The sequence below is a fragment of the Fringilla coelebs genome (genome assembly GCF_963513975.1).
Source record: "Fringilla coelebs genome assembly, chromosome: 5".
In the NCBI taxonomy this organism is placed as follows: Eukaryota; Metazoa; Chordata; class Aves; order Passeriformes; family Fringillidae; genus Fringilla; species Fringilla coelebs.
The window spans coordinates 60,692,724-60,716,886 of NC_140033.1; the positions used below are offsets into that span (position 1 = coordinate 60,692,724).

The window sequence follows — 24,163 nt, forward strand, 5'->3', positions numbered from 1 at the left end:
GGATGGGGCATCTGTTAACTTCCTTGGTGTTGTAGATGGATAATGAGATGATTGGCTCTCACACTTCAGGGATAACTATTGTGTGAGTATTAAGAAAAGCTTTAGTGATGTACAGTTATGTTATTGTGGTTTAGATGTCTTCTGTTCTCCCCACAGTTCCCTTTCCCCCCTGTATTGCTGCCATCAGACAGCCTGGGCTGTCCAGGACAGGTAAAAGAAGGCTGCACATGTGTCCCTTACCTGGGGCAGCTGGGGATGGAAAAGCTCAGGGGGTGCTCAGGGGGTGCAGCATGGCAACCCCTGACCTCCAATCCAGGTACAAGCAAGCAGCCTCCACTGATAAATGGCAAAGAAGAGCTGACTGACAGACTTTGGGAGGGGTCAGGGCTGGCTGATGCACCCCCAGGGGTATAAAAGGCTGAGCATCCATCTTGGAGATGAACTGACCCTGTGGTGTGCATGAGGGGCACTTCCCAGCGCTGCAGCTTTTTCCTTATGTAGTCCTTTGTTGTATTTTTGTTAAGGTTTGATAAGCCTTTTTAAATTTCCAAAGTGAGCAGTTGTCTCTCACGCTTGGGCAACCATCCCAGTGCCTCACAACAGTAAGGAAATAAGGAAATTCCTCCTAACCCGTGTGTTTTCATACTGCCTCCAATCACCTGGAGGAGTTCAAGGAAGGCCTGGATGTGGCACTCAGTGCCATGGCCTGGCAGGCATGGTGGTGCTGGGTCACAGGTCAGACTGGATGATCCCAGAGGTCTCTTCCAACCAAACTGCTCTGTGATTCAGACCGGCTACAGGCACTGCAGAGCAGCTCCAGCTCCAAGGGTGTTTGGGATGCTTTTTGCCAGGGGGGATTAGGGAGAGCGGCTGCCTGTTGGCAGACAAGCCTGAGTCACACAGCAGGCTGCCTGTCCCGTACGCAAAACATGTGGCTTCGTTAAACAGATGCAACCGCCGAGTGCCAACGTATTAATTAACCACCACATCCTTCCTTTCATGTCTCCCCGCTGCTGCTTTGGAAGCATTATGATAATTATCCGCAGCTCAGAGCCTCGGGGTTTGCTGAACAGCTATTCAGACACGTGGTTCCCGCAGCGGGAACAGACTGTGAGGGCGGATCCCGCGTCCCGGCCGAGCTCCGCACGGCTCGGTCCCGGCGGGCCCGGCCTAGGCCGCGTCTCCATGGCAACGGCTGGGCCCGGGCGGGGGCAGGGCGCATGCGCAGACATCCCTGCTCGCCCTTTCCTTTCCCCCCGCGGTATCCCGGGGAACGCGGGGACGCCGGCGGCGCGCGCATGCGCCCTGCGCCCCGTGTGCCGCCGTCCCGCGTGGGCGTCGCGGCGGAGCGGGGGCCGGGCACGGGAACCGGAAGCGGAAGCGCGGCCGCGCGCGAGTGAAGCCGCTCCTCGCCCCGGCGGGACCGCCCGCGCTGCCTCGTGCCCGGCCCGGCCCCGCCCCGCGCTGCCCGCGCGCCTTCCCGCGCTGCCCCGAGCCCGGCCCCGCCCCGCCCGGCAGCCGGGGAGGGGCTCCCGCCGCCCGCGCCGCCGCCCGCGCTCCCGGCAGCTGCCGCCGGCCCCTCGCCGCCTCGCCCGCCCGCGTCCCCCCGCCCGGCGGCCGCGATGTCCGACAAGGAGTTCATGTGGGCCCTCAAGAACGGAGACTTGGATGAGGTGAAGGACTACGTGGCCAAGGTAGGAGGGGGCGGTGGCGCGGGCGGGGGAACGAGGGATGGGTGGGTGGGTTGGGTGTGCGTGCGCGCAGCCCCCGGGATGGGCCGGGGCGCCGGGAGCCGCGGCCTGGGCGGGTACGGGCGCTCCGTGGCCGTGGGCTGAGCTCCGTGCGGAGCCCAGGGCCCCCTCCCCCTCCTCGGGGCCTCTCGGCTCCTCGGCTTCCTCCTTCTCTCCTGCCCCCGGCCGCCCCTCGCGCATGCCGGTGGAGTCATTCCGTGTCACTCCGTGAAACTTAATGGATTGACAGGCAGGATCCCGGTCCCTGATCCCGTGTGGATTTGTGGCCTCGGTTTGGTTATCCTTCCACTCTGTGCCTCAGGGCTCATCCTTAATAGGGTGATGCTAAGCTACCGGGTGTGCTGAGGCTTAATTCATTAACCTTCTGGGAAGTGTGTTGATAGCTAGTCAGGGCGAGTGCTCGGGAACAGCAGACACCTGTGTGATGGCTGAACAGTCCTCAGGTACATGGCAGGATTGGAAAGCTGCGTTCTGTCCTCGTTTGCCTTCTCTTGTCACTGAGGTTTGTGGGAAAAGTACACAAGGCAACATCCTGTTTCAGCGAATCCTTACTGTTCAGGAAGATTGTCTGGGAACTGTTACATCAGAGCAGAGGTGTACGTCTAATTTATCTGTAATTATTATGAGCTCCAAACAAGTTAATGATTGCCTTTGGGAGCTTGACACATGCTGACACAACTTGCTGTGATGATTTAGGTTCTTTCTACTCCAGTTGTCAATTTTCAAACTCGTAGTGCTCCTGGCAAAAAGAAAAGTGCGCAAGTACTTCCAGCTGCTTTAGTACAAAGTCCAGTAGCTTAGCCTGAACAGTCTTCTCTGACAGTTCCAGCTAAGCTTCTGGACTTTGCATCAAAGTGGCTGTGCACTCACATGCTCTGCCTATAAAGTTCTAGAGGAAATAACTGGGAACAATGTAATTATCCTACTTCAGCTGTTTGCTAAGGGTTGTGTACCTGTGTCTGTGTGATAAAGTTGGGTAATACATTGGTATGTCTAGTATCTTCTCAGATTTGGGGACTTGCAGAGCGTGTCAGCCGCATATTTGGATTTTTCCTACTGCTTTTAAATGGTTTCCATGTCTAGAAAATTCACTGCTCACTAGTAATTATTGGATTCTTGTGTATCTTTTGCTGAGGCAAACTTTAGTGCTTTGGCAGTGTCTTGGTTCAGTTTCTATCTACAAGTTCACTGCAGTGCTAATTAGAAAGCTTTTTCTTTATTCCCACTCTTCCTGAGTGTCACTGCAACTCATGTAGCAAATGGATTTATGTGATCACTCTTCATCTGCTTCAGTGCCGAGTCAAATACTTGGTTCCATCTGCTACTCAAAGAGGCTTGAGCCAGCATGGATGCTGCTGTAGTAAAGAGGCTGAAGGCTGTCATTTAACTGCGCTAATGAGGCAGACATCCTTAGAAGAGAACTCACTGGAGTTAGATGATTAGTGTAAAAGGAGCCTGCAATCCTTGAGTACTCTTACATTGTAGAACTGCTTCTGATGTAGAAGTTGAATAAACTCTGTTGGTCTGTGATCTAATCTTATTCATAGTTTTCTCACACTTCCAAGTATGTGTTGTGTCTTCAATTGTTTAACAACCTACAAGAAGTCAAATGTTTTCAGCCCTTTTTGTTTCCTTGACAGACAAGGGGGCTAGTAAACTCTTAGGTAGGTTTCCTGTAGAAACAAAGCTTATATAAGCAAGTTTTGGCTGATCCTTATCCTTCCTAGTGGTTTGTAAATTTTTTCTGTCTGATTTTTTTGCAAGTTTTACAGAGGGGCAGGTAGGTTGGTTTTGGTAAGGTAAATTAAATAGAGGGGGTGCCTCCAAGGAAGGAAAGAGTAAAAGAATGAGTTTAGGTTTTACTGTATAACAGGAAATTCATATTGAGGAGGGCAAGAGAACTCCATAAATCATCCGAATGTAGGAGAAGCCTCAGCTGGAACGTCACATTCTCAGTTCTGAGATTATTGAAATATGTGAAGGCAAATCATGCTTTGGTAGTTAGAGTTCTCAGGAAAGTATCTGTTCTGTGCTCTATGTTCTTTCTGACTTTCTTCCTTATCAGTTACATGGCTTCTGCTCCCTGCTGCTTTCCTGCTCTAAGTATGATTTAATGTTCAGGAATTTTACTTATATAAACTTTGCAGTGGCATAAATTTCCTCTCCCTGTAATGGGGGAGGCAGTCATATATCTTACAGTCTGCATCTTCATAAAATTCTTCCTTGTCTGTCTTCCTGAAACTTTTGTTTCCCAGCTTCTCGTTTGTTTTGTTTCTTGTTCTAGTCTTGTTTCCTCATTATTTGTTTGGAAACAATACAGCCTTTAACTGTGATCTTGCAGTTTTGCCACCAATTACCACATGAAGGGTTTGACCTCTGATTTTGTTTTATATCTGAATGGCAGGGCTTGAAATGCAAACTAGGTGACCCTGGGCGCTGTAAAAATAATATAAATAAAATATAAATGGATGTTATCAGTGGGACTGTAGGAATTGAACTCCCTTAATACTGAACTTTTCTTCACTTGTGTGTAATAAGCTATGGAGGTTCTGTCTGTGGAGTAATAAGTATCTCTCTTTTTTTTTTTTTTAATCTGAGGTTTGGCTAGTAAGTACCAAGAAGAATGTGAATGTTTCTGCCACTTCAGCAGTTCCTGGACAAAGAAAGGATACAGAAACAGAAGCAAGGGTCTCCATTTGCATTACATATTTTTCTACATAGGGATTTTGCATTCTCCTGTAGGTACTTTCTTCAGGGAAAAAACTTCTCACAGAAAGAGTAGTCCTGAGGGGTGCCAATGAAACAGACAATGCCAAATAATACTGCCTTGATGCTTAGCAAAAGAGATCTCAGTGTTGCCAGTCTGCATTTGAAAGATACTGGTGGCTTCTATTTGATTAAAATATGAAAGATTATTTTTATAGTTTGAATAGCCATGTCAGACTTATTTCTGTTTTTGTAAGAGATATTATATTAGTGTCTACATTTCTTCAACTTAAAACAGTGTCAACTTTTCTTTATGGTAAATGTAAATTTCTCCTGGAATAGTGTATCTAGTGTGTTATGCCAGCAAGTACAGTGTCAGCTATTTTTATGATGACTAGATTAAAAAGTAGCTTTTACTGTTTGCTTTCTTTGATGTCTTCCTTTTTAATATAGCCAGCAAATGTTAGCTTCAGAGATGCCTACAGGAATCTAAGGGATTGAAGGAATTCTGCACTCTTCCCACGTACATCCACTCAAATTTTTTAAATTCCTCAAGAAAGCAGAAACTTCCATGGGAACAACTGAATCAAGTGTGCAGTTTAATGGGTGAGGAGGACCCACGCAGCTGAAAGAAATTTACCTCCCTCAAGGTAGGGAGTGGGTTAAAAAGTACTATTAAGGAGAAGAGCAAATTGTATTAAGTCTACAGAATTTTTTAACATGAATGGTGTTTGCCCTTTTTCCTTTTCTTTAGCCTTCTTCCCCAGTGGAATTAGATAAACTGTGCATTGGCTTAGAAAGGACTTCTCTATCAGCATGTGCACGTAGCATTTCCAATCAGCAGTAGATTTCTGAGGTGAAGTACAATTTCTTTCATTCACTAGGCATAAAGTTTTTGGCAAGATAAACTTAGATTTTTAGGAGAGGCTTCAATAAATATTTGTTCTGAAGTAATTTTATCTCCCATAGTTTAACGGAGAATTCCCCACTTCCATGAGCTGATTTAATCCCTTGCATCATTTCCTAAACCTACCACTGCTTACATTTAAAGTTTGGTAAATCAACTAACCTATATACCATAAGAAGATAGGACAGGCAACAAAGCTGGAAGCACCAGATTTTTACTGCTCAGAGGATTGGGAGGTTGAAGTTATGGTAGGCTGTGAAATGGATGTTTCTAGAAAGCGGCCTTGTAGGGATTTCTGGTGTGGAGTCTTGTTTTTTTTAAATAGTGAAACAAACAAAACCAGATTCCTGGAGGACCTCCAATAACTCATCTAGACAACAGCGACCACCTGTGTGTTCCTGACAAAGCTGTGATGCTGCAATCTGCAGTTCTTTGGTGAAGTTTGAATACATGTCTTGAGAAATGCATAAAACTTGACTACTGCCAAACTAACTATGGAGGCTAAAATTAAAAAAAGTGTCTAGAAGTGCCTTTTTGAACAAGAAGCAGCAGTCAGGGGTACAGTTAAGTGTTGTGGAAAGAGAGGAGACTTAAATATATCTGCAAGAAGAGAGATTAACATGGAGTCATAAATAGCTTCTAATTCTTGGGGATAACCTCTGTTCTCTTCAGTGTCCATTCCAATGACTATTACGCCTTCAGTTACAAACTGACTGAAAGTGTGTGCTTAAATGGTTGCTGTGTATGAGTGGATTAGCTGATTTACAGATTAAGTATATAATGGATACATTGAAATTCCCCTTATCTCATCATGCTGAATGCTGAAGTGCACATTATTATTATGGCTACATTGATAGCTGAATTGCCTCTGGTCAGGTAACAGGTTTCCTGCTCTTGAGTGACAGCCTGGAAGCCTGTCTGGATTACAGTGCAGGGCAGCTCTACCTCACTACCCTGTCCAGGAGCATTTCAGAGCTAGCCCTGATCTGGGAGCTGCTGGACTGAGCTTATTCCCTCTGGGGCCTCTTGGATATCTCTGTAACTCCCCAGTGTTTTGCCAGCGCTTTTACTGTGAGGATTTGTGTTTATCTGCAGATTCTTGGAGTTGTGTTATTTTCCACTTGATTACTGTTGAGTCTGCTGAAGTGTGATTGCTGAAGATAATTTTGTTTTACTGCATAGTTCTAATTAAACTTGGTGTTCAGTTTGCATTTTGCAAATTTTAACATGATGACCTAAATCCTTTTTTTATGGGACAAGATAATTGTTTGCTAGTGTAACCTGCCATTAGCAGGTTCCATTTTCATGGTGGAGCTGCTCTTAACCAAAATCCCAGGTATGTAGTAGAAAAACTTTCAGAAAAACACAGCACAGCTGCCACTTCTTAGTAGTGTGCACAATAAAATGAATGAAGATGTTGAAAACCACCTCTTCAGGATGGATAATTAATTTCCCCAGTCTGATCCAAGAGAATCTGAGGACATGTGGCAAAGAATTATTCAAAGATATTAATAGTTTGTGCATCAGTTCTTAAGTAGTTTATAGGAGCAGCATGGAGTAACAAACTTGCCTGCAAACCTGGTGTTGTGATGGAATGTGTGAGTCACTGACTGAATGAGCATCCCAGGAGTCTCAAATCTCTCCCTTTTTTTTTTTTGTGAAAGTACAGATAGAACTGATTCTTCAGCCATTTCAATTTGAAATGTAAATAGAGCTTATTCCAGCTGTGATCATTTGAATGATCATGAATCTGGAACTGCTAAATGTAATATTTTCTTTGGGATGTTGATGTCAGGCTATGGTGATTTTATTCATTCAGTTGTCTGTGCTCTGAAAATCTTGGTGGCTTTAACATACTGCCCAAGTGATTCATAATTGACTTTTCTATGCTTAAAACTTTAAAACTTTTAAATTCTTAAAAAATTAAGAATTACTTAACTTGATTCTTTCTGGGCTGTTCGTACTGTGCTCATTTGTCCTGTGCCTAATGGGTGTTTGCTGTAAAAAGTGGAGTTATTAAGACCAGATAATAAAACATTGAAATTAATCTTTTTACTTTTTGCTGATATACTAATGTATTCCATTCCCTAAATTGAAAGCAAATCTTATCTCTGAAATATATTCTATTTTGTCCAAGTTTGTGGTATACAGCATATGCATTCCTAAGTATGACAGTCAAAGTTGGGAATAGGTTATGAATAACAAGCAGAGAATTTGGTGGTGTGAGGAAAATATTTAATTCTACTACTGCTCTTCTTTCTGCTCTCTTTTATTCTAACCGCAGTTTTCCCTCTTGTATCAATTTTATCTTTAATAAATCCTTGTTTTTCAAGCCTAGCTCAGTTATCTAATTCTGACTTCAGCAGAAGGCTTACAGGAGATGAGCTATGCTTTCTAGAACTCCAAGAGAACAGTTCTGCAGTGGTGTGGATCTGTATCCATTTGGAATAATATGGGAAAAGCTGAGTTAGATGTGAAGATCATGCAGTGAGTGTTGACTTGGGTACCGTGGGATTGGTGACTCATGCAGGCCACATAAGTAAAAAGTACTGAATGAGTGGAGTTTGCAGCAGTGTCAAAATGCATAAATAAGGATTCCTTTGGCTAGTTCTCAATAGACCAAACAACTTCTATGTGGTTTTTCTGAAGGACCATAGGCTCAGCTGGTAATATATCAGGATCTGAAGATCAAATATTCTACTTAAGTTCAAGGAGAACATTGTGGACTGAGGGTTCTCATGTCCAAGAATTTTTATGTCTGATTAAAAGTCAGAAGAGAAAATTTAGGAAATATGCAGAAAACCAGGGGATGTATATGATTATATTGCTGAAGCCCTGGGGATACAATTTTATGTGAAGCATCAGTTGAATTTAGCATGTTTTTTATGGTTTCATGTTAATGCTTGTTTGAACTTCTGAATATGTGTCCACACAAAGTTACTTCTTTCTCCCTAATTTTCCCACTTCTCAAGTTGAAGGTTTGTGTTAAATTATCCCTAATTTTTAATTCCCTCCATAGTAAAATGAATGTTGGATTTCCCAGTACAGTTCTGTGGAAAGAAGCAGTTGTCATTTCCATAGACAGATCTATTGCTAGGACAAAAGCATGAGCTGGAATTAATACTTACCGATAACTGACCAGTTGGTTATACAACAGTTGTTTTTCTTGCAAGTTGCAGTTTCAGCAGTTTTGAACAATTAGATGTTCTTCTGCTTTAGCTCATTATAAGGAGGGATAGGTACAAATCAGTACAGCTCATATTAAAGTGAATTTTAAACTTTTATTGGATGCTGGGTAAGATTCTTTTATAGTATACTGGTCTTAAAGCCTATGTTGATCATGACTAGTGATGGCAGATTCTACAGTCACAGGCCACAGATGGGGAAGGAAACAATACTTTCATTTAAATGGTTAAAGAACCATGCTATCTGTAGTATTGCTATTTTGACTTGGAATGCAGTCAGTACTAATAAGTCCTGTTGTCAGTGTTTGTCTTAATTCTCTGTTTGATTGGAATGTACTTGGGTGTGTTTTGTGTGGGATTTTTTGTTTGAGGTTGTGTTTTTTTCCTCTTTTTAATAAAGATTAGGGTAGCAAATAATTTGTTTTCCCAAAAGCAACTGAAATTCTGATGAGAGAAAGTAGGAAGTGAAAGAAAAATATGGTCTTGAAAACTCATAACGCACATGGATATGGCTTTGAAGTAGCTTGAGGAAGTTGGGATTTGGTGCTTTTAGCACTTTACCCTTTATTTGTATTTTTTATGCAGCGTAATTCTGTAGCTCAGTTCAGATACATTGTTTGCCAAGGGCATTGCATTTCTTCAAATAAAGAATTTTTGTGTCTTTCTTGCTGCACCAAGAATTGGAAATGGTCTGCAGTTTTGTCTTGGCTTACAGACATTACTGCCTTCCTCAGTGGTTACTGGCCAGAAGGGAAATGGTGAAATCCTTTTACTTAGCTTTCAGCTATGCTTTGGAAATCAAGGAGAGTAATTGCATGCTATGGCTAATGAGCTGAGCAGACAAAAACATCGCTAGATAGGTGTTCTGGAGATTGCCCTGTCACACTTCCAGCCAAAGTTCAGTGAATGTCCTGAGTCAGTTTATGCAACAAAATTGTGTGCTCAGAGTTTCTGATGAGTTAAGATCGAGTCTTGATAATTATTGTTGGATGACTGATTTGTTCGTTTCCCAAACTCTGGTCATTTATGAACTTGCTTTTTAACACACTTGTGACCTATAAATTAGTGATTAGCTTCAAGCAGGAAAGATGAGCTGTTAGGCCATTTGAGACAATAGATAGAGCTGTCCATAGAACAGTTACCATCAGCATCTCTCATTTAAACTGATTTGTTAATGACACTATGAAAGCAAATACCATAGGCAATAAATGATTAAAAAGTATTTTTCTGTTTGTTCAAAAATACTTTCAGTGCTTGATTCAGGTAATGCAATTGAAAATAGAAGATTTCAAGTCAAATAAGAAAGAGGCCAGGAGAGTTCCTGTGAGGTGAGATCTGCATTTCTGTTGGTGCCCTGTATTAAAAAAAACCAAACAAATTCACAAAAACCCCCACAGAATCCTTTTTACTCAAGTGAGGCATTTGTGAGAATCTTTATTTCTTGGATTGCTGACTTCTCAATAACTTCAGTGATGCTGTTAACTGTTTCTTGGCTAAAGTCATGGATATTTAGCATAGTTTAAAAAACTTGAATTTGGCTTGTGATAAAAAGAGTAATTGTCTGTTATTTAAATTTATCTTGGGCATAATGACAGTAAATATAATTACTTTCAAAATAGGGTCCTCTAATTAGAGTATAACATGAGATGCAGTTTAGTTCCATTTCTGTGACAAGTTAATAGACTATATTTACTAAAGCATTTTCAACAGTAATTCCTGGAGAAAATAGCTTAACTTTGGTAGGTGGATTATTTCAAACTTAAAAGTGCAATACCAATATTTATAAGTTTTAAGGAAAGTATTACAGTGAAGCTGAATATTCCAAGTGTGTATAATTGGTTTGGGGAGCCATTCAGTAGTTGTTAATGCACGTGTTTTTAAGTATATACTGCTCAGAAAGCAGCATTTATTTTATGGATGTAAAAATAGCTTTTCTGATTGAGTTATTTGTTTCCGTGTTTTGTTTTTGCATGACTCCCATCACCAACTGCTTCATCATGTCAACAAAACTCTGCAGTAAGGCACAAAACTTCTAGAACTCATTAATGCTGTTTTTGACATTTCATATCTTTTTATGCATTGAACATGTAAATTCACTGTGCATAGGAAAATAATGCCTGTTAATCTTATAGGAAAACCTATTAGAAGCTAAGCTTCATTGTTTTGGATTTGATAGAACACTTGATTTTGCCTTGGACATATCTTTTATTCAGTTTCTGGATAGGTAGTTCCTGCTTATGGTGCTAAGCCCCAATTAAAGCACTTAAATTCAGGGAATTTTTAACAATAGCAATAATCTTTGTGAGATACACTCATCTTCCTGTTTATTCCCTCATCTCTTCCTGGTACAGTACAACCTGAGCTTTGAGAATTCACATTTATTATTGTTGCAGGGATTTTTACTTATTGTGTCTTTAGACCATGCAGAGAATTCAAAATATCAAGCTGGCATCTACTGAAACTAAAACCCAGTAGCTGGCGCCGTGTGTGTGCCTCAAAGGAAAACATCCACTTCCTGTTCGTTCCTTGGACAACATGTACTGAGCAGTTTAATGCAGAACTTGATGTGGGGCTCTTGCAGAAACTGAAAGTGTTTTAATTGGCAGTTAACAACTCAATGCAGAGTGTGTGGCAATGGCTGGGATCCTTTGCTCAGCTGCTTAACTTTTGGACATGTTAAGTTTGAGAAAAAAAATGCCTTTTTGCAGGAACAGGTGTTGTTTTGTAGATTTTTCTGTTTTCATTGTGTCATCTGTTGTCAGTTTGCTGATGGTCAGTTACTGAGACAGAATTAATGCTCTGATTCTGGGTTTATGTATGGTTGATGGCTCCTGTTTAGCAATCATCTGGCACCCTTGTGAGCTGGAATATCTTCTGCTTAGTATACTCTTAGAATAGGTATCATGCAAATCACATCATCCAAAATACACTGGTAAAACATGAAGTCTGGCAATAAAAATCCAACTTCTGCAATAAAAAAATCCAACCCCTTCAGGCCAGCTCAGTGCTGCCTATGGAAATGGACACTGCACTGCGTGCAATAGATGCAGTTCTTAACACAGCTCTTCAGAGGAAACATTAGGTTTATGTCAACTTCAGGTATAAAGTCATTAGATTGATCTGCAATTCTTTAGAATTAATGGTTGAAGGCTTTTATTTATGTTTGTGCCCTCCCTATCAAGGCGGACAGGTGAGTCCTGATGCTGTAACTAAAGCATGTTAACTTTAATTCTGAATTCTAACAATCTTTCTAAGCAGAGGCAGTTTGGGAAGTGTCCAATCATTGGCTGTTTTAGTTCGTCATCCAGAACATTTCATGCACTATGATTCATCAGTTAAAGGGGTAATCTGAACAGAGAGCAATGATACCTTTGTCTGCAGCAGTTAATTTTGTCAGAACTATTTGCCGCCGTTACTCTGAGCTGTTCCCTAACTTATAAATGGACTTCTAACTTATAAGAAACAAACTTGTAAATGGAAATTTTGGACCAAATTTATAAATGGAAATTCATAGGAGATAAGAGAAGCTGCACAACTGGGCCCTTCATTCCTGTTTCATCCCTTGCTAGTGCAAGTAGGGAGTGGGTTACATTATTTCTCACTCAAATCTTACACAGGTTAAACATTTTTGGGGGGGAGAATAACTGTTTTCAATAACAGTGTTTGGTACATCTTTGAAGCTGGGATTGTAGCATGAGCTTCTAGAAACTGTAGCTTAGGAACCAGTTGGTTCATTACTGTTCTACAGAACAACTCATGTATCAGGTTTGTTTGTCTCCCAAAATGCTGATACAACTGAAGCACAGATGGCTCAGTAGTTCAGTTTATATAGCAGTTGTTTCTGGAATTGTATTCATTTAACTGAGACAAAGGACTTCAGATTGCATTTGATTATGGTGGATAAGCTAGATACTTGTTTACCACCAACAAAACCTGAAAAGTATGCTTGTTAAGCACCTTTTTGTTGGCTTAAGCCAGAATAAGTGTAGCAGTGCTTTATAAGCTTTTCAGAGTACTTTGGATATGGTATCAAGGCGGGCAAATTAATCATCAGGTTCATAATTAATTTTCTTAACTTTCATAGACCAAGTATTGGTGTTATTATTAGCAATTAAGGCTTCTCCTAAAGTAGAGAACTGCAAAGTAGATATCCATTTTTTACATGGACATCTACATCTGTCTGCTCTGGTAGTACAACTTCCTACAGAATGCCAGCTGGAGACACACACTATCCTTAGAACAGAAACCCCTTTTTGATAAACTCATGGGGGTCTTTTGGGGGAATGTTATGCTGAAATTCTTTGAGTAACCTTTTTTTCATATTTTTAAAAACAGAAGCTCAGTTGGATATTGCAGGATAAACTAATAGCAAATACTAGAAATTAATCCAGAAAAATAATGGAAATTTTATACTCATGTCTTCAGCCTCTTCCACAGGGATTTAACTTTCTGTATTCAAGTTACCTTCTCAACATCTGTTAACTTGGATTTGGGTTTTGATCACTGTCTCTACAGGATTTCTTGTGGATGTTTTTGCTATTTCTGTTTGTTTCAGTAAGATGTGACCGCGGGAGGTGTAAAATCAGCTTGTCCCATATATTTCCCAAAGCATACAGGGTAGAAAGAAGACATCTAGGAGAAAATTCCTTTTTGCTTCAAGCTATAAAATTTAGAGGATGGGGAATAAAACACCCAGAGGAGTTGAGATGTTATTAAATATGTCTGAGGGTAAACACAGAAATAATCAGTAGGAAGGCTTAGCTAATGCAGTCACACTCAGCTGTTAAACAAAAACCAACAAACTTCTGGGTTTTTTGAAATTCTCCAAGTGCAAAGTGGTTATCCCACACAACAAATCTAGGTCATTTGATTCAGTTCAGTTGTCTGCAGGCAGGCTGCAGTTGGATAACTCCTGGAGTGGTTGGAATATGCTGAACCACTGAGCAGCAACAGCAGTTGTATCTGTGCAGGCTGAGTAAGGCTGGGTTTCTGATTTTTGGGGTGGACTGAAAGTAAGTAATTTTTGAAAATATAGGGGATTCATGTGAAAATTTGTATCTGGCATAAAATTTTTGCAGTTGCTATTGGAAACTGCCTACTTTCAGTTGCAGTGAGTTGATTTCCTCAGCTCTGGAAGGATCTTATTGCAAGTTTTTAACTGAAGAAATCAACTTCAAAATCATAAACAATTCACTGCTTACAACATTAATCTTTTTACTTCCCTTTCTGCTCTTTGGCTTAACCCAGACTTTGAGTTACTCGTTATTTCACCAGGTTCCACTCTTGCTCTTGGTTGGAATATTTAGTGGCTATTAGTGAAGTCATTTTTCTTGGGAATCAGAAGATAGAGACAAGAAAACTTGAGACTAAATAAACTTGCAGAAATGATAAAATACTGTTGCTTCTTCTTAGGCCTCCTACATTGTTTTAGAAGTTTTTTCAATAAAACAGGTTGAGTGAAATGTGAAATTTATCTTTTCAATCTGCTCTGCCCAGTTCTTAGGTCTGCAACGCTTGAGGCATCATATGTCAAGAGTTTTTTCCCATTTATAGGAAAAAAAAATATGCAGAAGTTAAAATGTTATGTTGCACTGATACTTGTTTTGAGCTGGTCATTTGAGTTGTTCTTGCTCTTAGTTAGAACAGATGGGAATGTGTAATCAGCACACTGGACTAGTGTTATGATGAAATACACAAAAGCTTACATAAATTATTTCCTTGTCTAAAGTACTGGACTGGTGATTCAGTTACCTTCAGATTTGTATTCAGGCAGATGATGTGAGGGTCTGTCTGCTGTATCAATGTAAAGCTGTTTCAGTTCCTGTCATAGATTCAAAAATTTAACCTCTCTACCCAGCAAAAACTGCTTCAGGCTGGGGCTCATTTCAGTTACCACAACAAAGTATTTAAAGGAAATTTTATAACCAGCTTGGAAGAAGAAATTAATTTATTTTCTCTGCTAGTCAAAGGTGCTTAGAGTAATGTTAATTTTACGCTTGAAAACAATAAATTTTTTAGATACACCATAAAATGGATTCAGTAATTAATACCTATAGTCTTTTCCTATTGGTAATCTCCAGGGACCTGTGAAAGTGCTAGCATGGATTTTGATTGGCAAAATCAGTTTGTCTTGGCAAGGATGAAAACTACTTCATCAAAGTCAGTGCTGCTTTTTAGACTCTGAGGCTGTTCTGGACTGATGGAATGTTCTGGGATCACTGAAGTGAAGGCCTAAGGGGCAGACCAGGTGACTATTTTTGTGTAGCAAGCTGGTATTCTACAGTGCTGTCAGGTTTCTTCAACATATTTTATAAAAGTGCATCTCTTGGGTCTGTAGGTGTATTTCATTTCAGGTTGCAGTTAAGGTTGGCAGTGTGTGAATCGGTGCTTTAGGTGAGAACAAGGTTTACAGAATGGAATCTATACAGAATCCTTCCAGAGGAAGACTGAGGAGCAGGAAAGCACTCTTGTTCAGGTCATATGGGAAATCTAGTACTTCTGCACATATGCCCAAGGATTGTTTCAATAAAATTCGAATAGTATGAAAATTGGGGAAGCAGCAGGTGAGTCTTCATTGGTAAAACTCAGTCTACTGTGCTGACTTTTTGTATTGCAGCTCATAATCAGTTTTGCTTCTTCTCAAATCTTCAAAGTTAGTTGAAAAACAGAGTATTTGAGGTTCCGGTTCTGTGCTTGAAGAACTGATTTGTGGAAGAAGAATTCAGAGGAGGAAAGATATATAAAGTTTTGTTTCTATGATAAAAGATCAGATTACCTTTTTTTGTGTTATTTCATAGAATCATAGAATGGTTGGGTTGGAAAGAACTTAAAACATCATCTAGCTCCAACCCCCCTGACATGGACACAGACACCTTCCACTAGACCAGGTTGCTCAGAGCTCCTTGGCCCTGAAAACTTCCAGAGATGGGGCATCCACAGCCTCTCTGAGCCACCTGTTCCAGTGCCTCACCACCCTCTCAGTAAAGAATTTCTTCCTGATATCTCATCTAAATGTTTCCCAGAGCTGAACAAGGCATTCCAGGTGAGTGAAGAAGGGGTAGAATTGCCCTGCTGGCCATGTGGCTTTGGGGTCCATGGTACATTTGGCTCTCAGGGATGTGTCAAAACTTCTCATCTACCAACGCCCCAAGTCCTTCTCCCCAGGACAGCTCTCGATCCATTCTCTGCCCAGACCGTACCTGTGCTTAGCTGTCCTTGTGCTGTTTGGATACAAATAAGATGGCACTGCAGCCTCTAAAGTGAAGAAGCTCAGGATCCTGCAGGGCCTTTCTTTAGAACTTGGAGCTCTCTTACAGGAGAGCAGGAGAAATCCTGAGAGTTTTTCATTACTGCAGCTTGCATCCCATGTCATATACTTTGAGGAATTTATAACAAATACTCTGAGTTACTGAGAAGGGTAAAGCAAAATGGTCCACTGAAAGGAATCTAGAAACATTATACAAACATACAGAGATGGAGGAGGTATGACAGCTGAAGTGCAGTTGAAGTTAATTAGGAATCTGGAAGGCATAGGAAGATCTGTACCAACTGCTTTATGGAGCAAAGGGCCTATTGAAAAAAATATGAAAGCTTTTTTACCTCTGGTTTTATTGGTAGGTGAAGGATGTACAAGTTGATGCTATTAGAATTGTGGTAGCTTGTTTTTTTGGGGTTTTGTTGTTTGTTTTTTGGTTTTTTCCTTTTGTGAAGATTTTATAATTATCTTTCTGTACAAAGGGCAGGATATAGAGAAGTTTGCTTAGTTGTGCACAGTGGAAGAGACAACAGTTCCAATTAAAATGCAAGAAATTCTGATTAGGTGAAAGAGGAAAAATACTCCCTGTGAGGATGATCAAACCATGGAAAAGGCTTATGCCTGGAGAACTTTTGGAATCCTCAGTCCTTGGAGATCTGTGGAACTCAGCTGAGCAGTCTGATCTGATTGGACCTACTTAAGAGCAAATGTTAGACTGCGTAAGCTCCAAAGTTCTCTTTTAGCATTAAATACTCTGTAATGGCATGAGTCACTAGACTGACAAGCTTGTAGAATTAAACTCTCCTTATATTTTTAGATTATTAGTCAGATTTTAGGAAGTGTGGTATTTAAGTTTTCCCTCATTATCAGCAGTGTTTATGACCCATGGATTAGCTGTATAAAAAACATTATGTTGTTTTTGCTGTTTGAGTATGGACTGAAGTTTGTGCTTGGCTTACAATATTTCTGAGCTCACAGTTATTTTAGAAATTGTAGAATGATTGACCTTGTGTGTAGAAAATGGGTGGTTTTTTCAGTTGTTTCTACTGTATTGTTTTTAGGGATTCTCAGTCAAGGTGTTTACATTTTCCTTGCTAGAGAGGTAACTTTTGTTTAGATGAGCCCCAGAGCTGCCATGTGGCAGCAGTAAACACTTGAAAACTCTGTGAACATACAACTGAAACAAACACAGGTTAAACAGTATTTTGGCTCATGTACTTAAAATACAACCATTTTGAGTATTTAAGTAGAATGGCGAAAATAACTTAATATATTTTAATTTTCAGAGTACTTACCTGGTGTTTGTGGGTTTTTGAGGGGTGGGGTAGTGGGCTTGTAGCTTTTTTTAAAAGTCTTTCCAGTGATGCATGAATCTGGAGAAAGTTATAGTGGAGAATGTTTGAAGGGGTGTGAGCTGGCTCAAACTCTGAGAAAATGGAATAGAGTGTTTGGAGAAGATTAAGTCCTAATCAGTTCATCCATGCCCCCCCACATACCCACTGTGAAAGCGCAAGATTGTTTTCTAACTGAGTATATGGCTAATAATTTTTTCTAGAGGTGTGATTTATCCAAGCTTGCTCTTCTTTCAGAAGATTAAGGAATAGATTGTTCTTAAGTGATTTCAAAGCTCAGTTTATATATGTTCTACTACAAAACATAGAACTTAACATTTCAGACACTTAGTTTGATTTAAAAACTAAAACTTAGTTATATTGGAGGGAAAGATTTCATTCAGTGGATACCAACATAATTTCTGTTATAGCAAAGCATGTTTTGAGATTATATCCAACAGCATTAATCATACTTGTGCCATCTCATTCAATCTCTTTGAATTTTAAAAAACAAATAATGCAACCAGCATAAACAAAGCCTGTGGAGAAAATAGTAAATATGACATTTTTGGAAGTAGTATTTTCAATATGCAGCAAAATAGTCAAAATATCTCATGCATAGGGCTTAAACTTTTCTTTATAGAAAGAGGATTTATTGCTCTTCCTCTTTCCCACTGAGACAGCAGAGTTGTTGCTATGTTTCAAATGTCAGAGTTATCTAATACACTGTAAGGATGGCCATCCCTTGTGTGCAAAGAGATGGAAGTAATGCAACAGACCGTACAGTGAGTTATTTGCTGTTCTACTATAATGAAGACAGGAATTACACAGTAGCTCCTGCAAGAGGCTTCCCTGCCCTCTAAGGATATCTGACTGCATGGAATCTGATTTCCTTCATTAAAACTGAAATGGAAGGAATGCATGAAAAGGGGAGATGTAGTTATTTTTGCATGATAAGTACAGATGGGGATATGGAGTTGTTTCTAAATCTGAAAGAGCATTTTAATGCCATAAGTATTACAGGCACTGCTCTACTAATACAGTTAACCTATGCAATAGGATTTAATGAGGCCACAATTGCCAGTTTCTATTCCTGTGGTAGAGCTGCACTGTAAATCCCAGCTACTAATTGCTGGTGTGTTCAGATGCCAAGTCATGGAACAGATGAAGGAAATGATCAAATAAATTCTCACACTGATTAGTTCCCTCATTGGATTCATCATTCTGCCACTAATTCTGGTGGGAAGGGTCAAACTTTGGCTGGAAATAGCGAAGCTGTTGCTGCCACACAGGAGAAAAGCTGGTGCTAAAGTGAAAGGTGAGCTGTGACATTTGTAGCCTGGCAGTAATGTTCTAGAACAACACTTCTGACAAACCACAGTGCTCACGTGAACACCTGGCTCAGGTTTGGTTTCAGTTCCTGTGCCGCTGCAAAATAAGCCTGTGCTTGAAGCACCTGAAGTGTGCTGTAGGGTGTTAGAATGGTGATTAGGTTTAACCTAGATTAGGTTAATGGTGGAGTTTAACCTAGATTAGGTTAAACTTGAGTTTAGCTCATTTGGCTTCAAGGGTTGATGCTTCTGAAACTGGCAGGAGCTGGAAAAAGAGGGAGTTAGCAGATAAAGGGAGATGAAGGCAGGCATTGAGTACAGCCTTGTGTAATAAAGGCTGCAGAAAGGCTGGGGCAGTTGAAGGATGGAGTCAGTTAGGTGTGGTTAAATAATCTCCCTGGAAAAGAATGAGCTTCAGAACATGTACTTTATGACTAAACTTGTTCATTTTCATGAAGCTGATGTCATAACGTGCAGCAGGGACAAAGTCAGCAAACTCTTGTTCTTTCTTTTAACAAGGACTGCAGAAGAAAAATTGGTTAAATTTGGCACAACTTCTTCAGGGCAGCTGTTAAGGTGCGGATCCTTCCAGATTACTTTGGGGCATCCATCAGGTGTACAGAAGGGCAGAGGACAGTTTGGCTGTCAGGATATCCTCTCGGAGCTCAGGAAGAAAGAGGGGAGCATAAAAATGGGATTTGGGGGCAGGCACCCAAGAAGAGCATAGGCACTTCCCCAGGGTGTGCAGGGATGAAGCTAAAAAAGCCAAAGCCTTGACTAGAGCTAAACTGGAAAAGGACATGGGATATAACAAGAAATTTTATAGGTATATTGGCAAGAGAAGGTGAAACAAGGAAAATGTGTGAGAGAGAGGGTAATAAAAGAATTAACTTCAAGAGTAACTATTTTTGACAGTAGTCACTTAAGAAATTAGTTAGAACAGATGCTTTTATGGATTAAATTGCTCCATTACAGAAAGTGGATGATAGTTGCATTCACAGGGTGCTATAATGAATCCTACTCTTAGTTACTTAAAAAATAAAGTTCTGAAAGGATTTGGAAGTGAGTTTCCAGTTTTTATTTTCTTGTCCTGCAGTGAAAAATTGAAAGCCATGTTTTAACTGACATTGATACCTTAAGATCTCCTAATTTAAAGTTATTCTGTTAGCCATTTTATATGACTTTTTGAAATAGGGCATAAAAGTCTTCTTTTATGTCATCTTGTTTAGTAATTGGAGATTCACAGAGGCTTTTCTTTACTCATAATCAGATTTTAATAGAGGGGATTAAAGCAGATACCTGGGAACTGCTCTTTCTGATGTTTCATGGGTGTAACGGGTTTTTAATGCCATTGCATAGCTGGTGCCCTGGGTCTTTGATCTGAAAAGAAAAATGTGACTAATGTGGTTTATGCCAGACTTAGCCTTAAATGGCTGACTGAGTAAATTCAGTGTATTCTGGAAGGTCATTATAGAGGTGATCATGTCTTTTCTTTTACGTGGGTAAATTACTTTCTGAAGTTGTGCACAAATATTTGCACCATTGTTAGTGAATGTGTGGGTCTACTCTAGAAAGTGAAAACAAATAATCTTCTTGCAGGTGAAGCCTGACCTTTGAAGCTACATTTTATTTTGAGGGTGATATGAGTCCTTGATCCTGGCTTAATTTTATCTCCTCCGATACACAGGTTAACCTCCTTGCTCCTCTGTTAGACTCTAGAAAATTGCGGAAGTCCTATAAAACTTCCTTGAAGAATCATTCTGTCACTTTTGGTCTAGTGCACAGAAGATTTTGCTCCTGTGGGTGTAAAGAAAAAAATTAAGGTCCATTTTGTCAGTTCATGTGGATTCTGACCTTGTGCTTCTGCAGGGGATGGTGATTTTTAGTGTAAACCTTTAGCAGCTTAGTTTTAGCCCACCAATATCTTGGTTACTTTGCTGTCTGAGTTCTGTATGGAGCATCATCACCTCATAAGATTGCTGATACCCAAGTTCATAACATTCTTTATGGCATGTTTGGCAAAACCACAGTAAATTTGGAAAACTTGATGCAGAGATAATGTTTTTCTTTGAATCTTTACTTGTGTGCTGTTTCCTGCCCCAACCTATGCCAGGGCTTGAGAGACCACTTCATCTCTTGTGTTGGTATAATTAGCCACACCTTCTCCAGAGCTGTCTCTTTTATGAGGCGGGGGCTCAAGTCTTTATCTTATACCTAAAGATTTAGTTCCAACCCCCCTGCATGGACAGGGCCACCTTCCACTGGACCAGGTTGCTTAAAGCCCCATCCAGCCTGGCCCTGAGCAGGTGGATTGGAACTTGATATTAAAGTCAGCTTCAGTATGTACTCCTGTACTGTGTAATGTGCACATTATAAAATTTACCTCAAAAAATGGAAATTAAAGATGAACTAAAGATGAAATAAATGCTATTTTTACGTTTTATTTAGAGTACAATATATAGCTTCTTTTTACACCCCAGTGGATTGTCTTGCACCCTTCTCTGGGTTTTCACACCTCACTTGGGAAACCACTGCTTGTCCTACAGAGAGATGCCCTAGGCAGTATAAATAGGGCATCTCAAGACCTGAGAGAAATTACCTGTGAAGAGTCCTGCAAGTTTTTTAATGTCTATGTGTTGGTGACTGCATTTGAAGCAAGTAGTTTTGCCCGAGTTTGATCCCTGTATATGAAATGCATTGGTTTCTCTTCCCTTCCTACTTCAGTATTTCTTGCACTGGGAGTAGGAAAAGCTTTATGACATTCAGTGGTCTGCTTTACAGTGGCTTTTCAAACCTATGAAACAACTGGATTTGACATAGTTTATTGCAGAATATAGGAGTAGTTTTTTTTTTTAAATTTTTGTAACTTACATTATATCTGTGTTCTGTTAATTCAGACTAAAATGTTCTGATGTTTAACTTTGATTGTTCATGATGTGTGTTCTCAGTGCCAATATTCAGTACCATGTAATCTGTGTTTAGGACATCTTTATTTGCAAACCTTTTGCTAGGTACTCCTAAAAAACTACGAGTTTGGATGGTTTCTTTTTCCTCTGAAAGTTCATAATCCAGCAGGAATTTATTCCACAGCCATCTTAGGAGAAAACAGAGGACCTTTGTTTTATTCTTTAAAAACAAAAGAAAAATCACCATAGTATAAACTAGTGAGGCAAATAATATTTATGAGCTTAAGGAAATGAGAGCTTTGCTGGACTGCCCTAATCTTGAGAAGTGATGACTCTAACTTTCCTTTGGACTGTGAACTTTATGGCTTGACTGTGTGCTGTCCCAGGACTTAGCTTGCCTGCCCTTCTTCCGTGCTCCACACTGTCTCTTGGCATGTGTCAGGCTTTACAAGGATTGTTGGGGATTGTTTTGGTTTGGGTTGTTTATTGTGTGGCTTTCATGTGGTTGGCTTCTCAAACCTGTGCACCCAATCCCTAATGTATCAGCAAACATGATGGGTTATGTAAATGCCAGTTGTTTTAAAATTATGGGAGGAGTCCATGTGCAAATTAAAGTATGGGTAGAGTTTAATGTTCAGCATAAGTATATGCTGCTTCTTTATGTGCTTTCCCAGACTATTTATGTGCTATTAGCCTACTTTGATCTGGGTGGCTTTTTTTTAAATTGGAACTTAATTGTCAATGAAATTCAGCAAATGAGAAGCTACATCACAATACTATCTGCTACAAGGGTATATGATGAATAATTGAATATTCTATTGAGAAGAGAGGGCAATAATGAGGTCATCTTATTATTTGACTAGTAGTGTAAAACTCTGATTATATAGAACATCAAAAGCAGAATAAGATTTCCTTCTGGCAATCTTCTCTTCCATTCTTAGAAGGGAAGTAATGTCTGGAAGATGTATGTCAATCCCTCTATTCTGTGCACTTTCTAAAACTTTGGGACAGGAGTGAAGGAACTGCAAGGACTCTGTAGAGAAGTATGAATTGGTGCTGCAGCTGAAATTCTTCTGATTGTTTTTCTGTGGAGATACAGGGCTTGAGGTATGATGCAAAATTTAGCCACTTCCTAAAATACTAAGATTCCTTGCGCATAAGAACAAGAAGCCACTTACCACACAGCTTGTCTCTAGTTGGTTTCCAGTAACTGCTTGTCACTAAAGAAGGGCAGTAAATCAGTTTATCCTTAGTTGCACAACCCAAGGTGAGGAAACAAAGCTGATTAGGTACTCAGTAAATTAAATTTTGTTTATGCCTTAAGAGATGTCTCAATCCACTCGTATGAGAGGCATTAGAGCACAACTTCCTGTGGCCTGATTTGCTTGACTCTTCAGACTGTTTGTATCATGTAGAATTGGCAAGTGCTATTTATAAAACAGGGTGGACAGTTTCATAATTGGGTTTTAAATTATGGATGGCCTGGACTCACTTGCTGGTAGTTATGATGCTGACTTATTTCTATGCAGCTAGTTTGTCATTATGCAAAGCTTCAGTATTCATAGAATCAGATAAAGGAACTTAGCCAGATAACTATGATCCTAGTTGTGGGGCAAGAGAAGCAAAATGAGCCAAGGGGAGCATTTTCTACAAGTTCTAATGATTTTTTTATTGGTTTGGTTTGGGTTTTTTTTTAAATCATGAGTTTTACTTAGTGCACTTGTACCTTGTGTACAAGGACACCTGAGATACAGTACAGAACAAGGGATCAAGGTTGTCTTACAGTCATAAATGCAGATGTGAGGGAATAGAAATTGAACTACTTCATTTTCATTTTTCTTGGGCAGTGAGTGAAATATTTGGGTGGAACATTCTTCAGCATGTTTAAAGGTGTTGGATTTCTTTCAAGCTCTTCCTCGTGTGTTAGCTCTAAAATTTTGCTGATGAGATTGTTTCTTTTAAAGGGTGAAGATGTCAACCGGACACTCGAAGGTGGGAGGAAGCCTCTTCACTATGCAGCAGACTGTGGCCAGCTTGAGATTCTGGAATTTTTGCTTTTGAAAGGAGCTGACATTAATGTATGTATTATTGTATTCGCAAACAGATCTTAAAGTCTTCCCACACACATCAAAGAGATTGGTGGAAGTGCTTAAATGGTCACTGAAAGATATAAATCAAACTAAACAATTTGAAGAATTTCAAAGTATTTGAGAGGTGGGATTCTAGAGGTTAGAAGTTTACAATTATGCTTATTAAATGTTTTAATTCTCTTTGGATACACTGAAAAAATGTGTGTCTCTTCTTTGGGGACATTCTTGTTTAAGACATTTGCTGTAGCAAAATGGCTTGCATGGCTTCTTGTTTTGAAAAGACTTGACTAAGCTATATCAGCCTTCAAGAACTTAAGTTCCCAAATACTTTAACCATACACCCCAAATGTTGACAAGCCTTAGAATGCATGTCCAAAAGTTAACATGTAAGACATCTTAGCTTTAGTTCCTATCAAAAATGCTAGGATTTCACTCCTGGATGTCTGGAAAGATTATCTCTTCCTTAGGAATTTTCCTAGCTGGGGAAGAGTTAAAAATAGTATTTCAATTGCTCCATTTCTTATTCTTTCCAGGACTGTAGTTTAGAGAGAAGACAGCCAGAAGAATATTTCAGCCAAAACTGTTTTCTGAAGTGATGCTGGCTGTGAAATGGGAGAATTAGGAGTAGTGTTTTTAAATTGGGCAAAATTTGTCAGCTGAAACTGCACAATTGGCCTTAAATTATGGACAAGCTTTGGGAT

At 40.0% G+C, this 24,163-nt stretch overlaps 1 protein-coding gene across 1 annotated transcript in view; it reads left to right on the forward strand.

Moving 5' to 3' along the window:
• The first annotated feature begins 1,504 nt into the window (after positions 1–1,504).
• MTPN (myotrophin) overlaps positions 1,505–24,163 on the forward strand; it is a 30,693-nt gene continuing 8,034 nt past the window's right edge. Inside the window, exons 1-2 of the mRNA XM_084206026.1 lie at positions 1,505–1,694; positions 23,337–23,450. Coding sequence (XP_084062152.1) covers positions 1,623–1,694; positions 23,337–23,450 — 186 coding nt within the window. The 5' untranslated portion in view covers positions 1,505–1,622. The remainder of the gene's footprint in view (positions 1,695–23,336; positions 23,451–24,163) is intronic.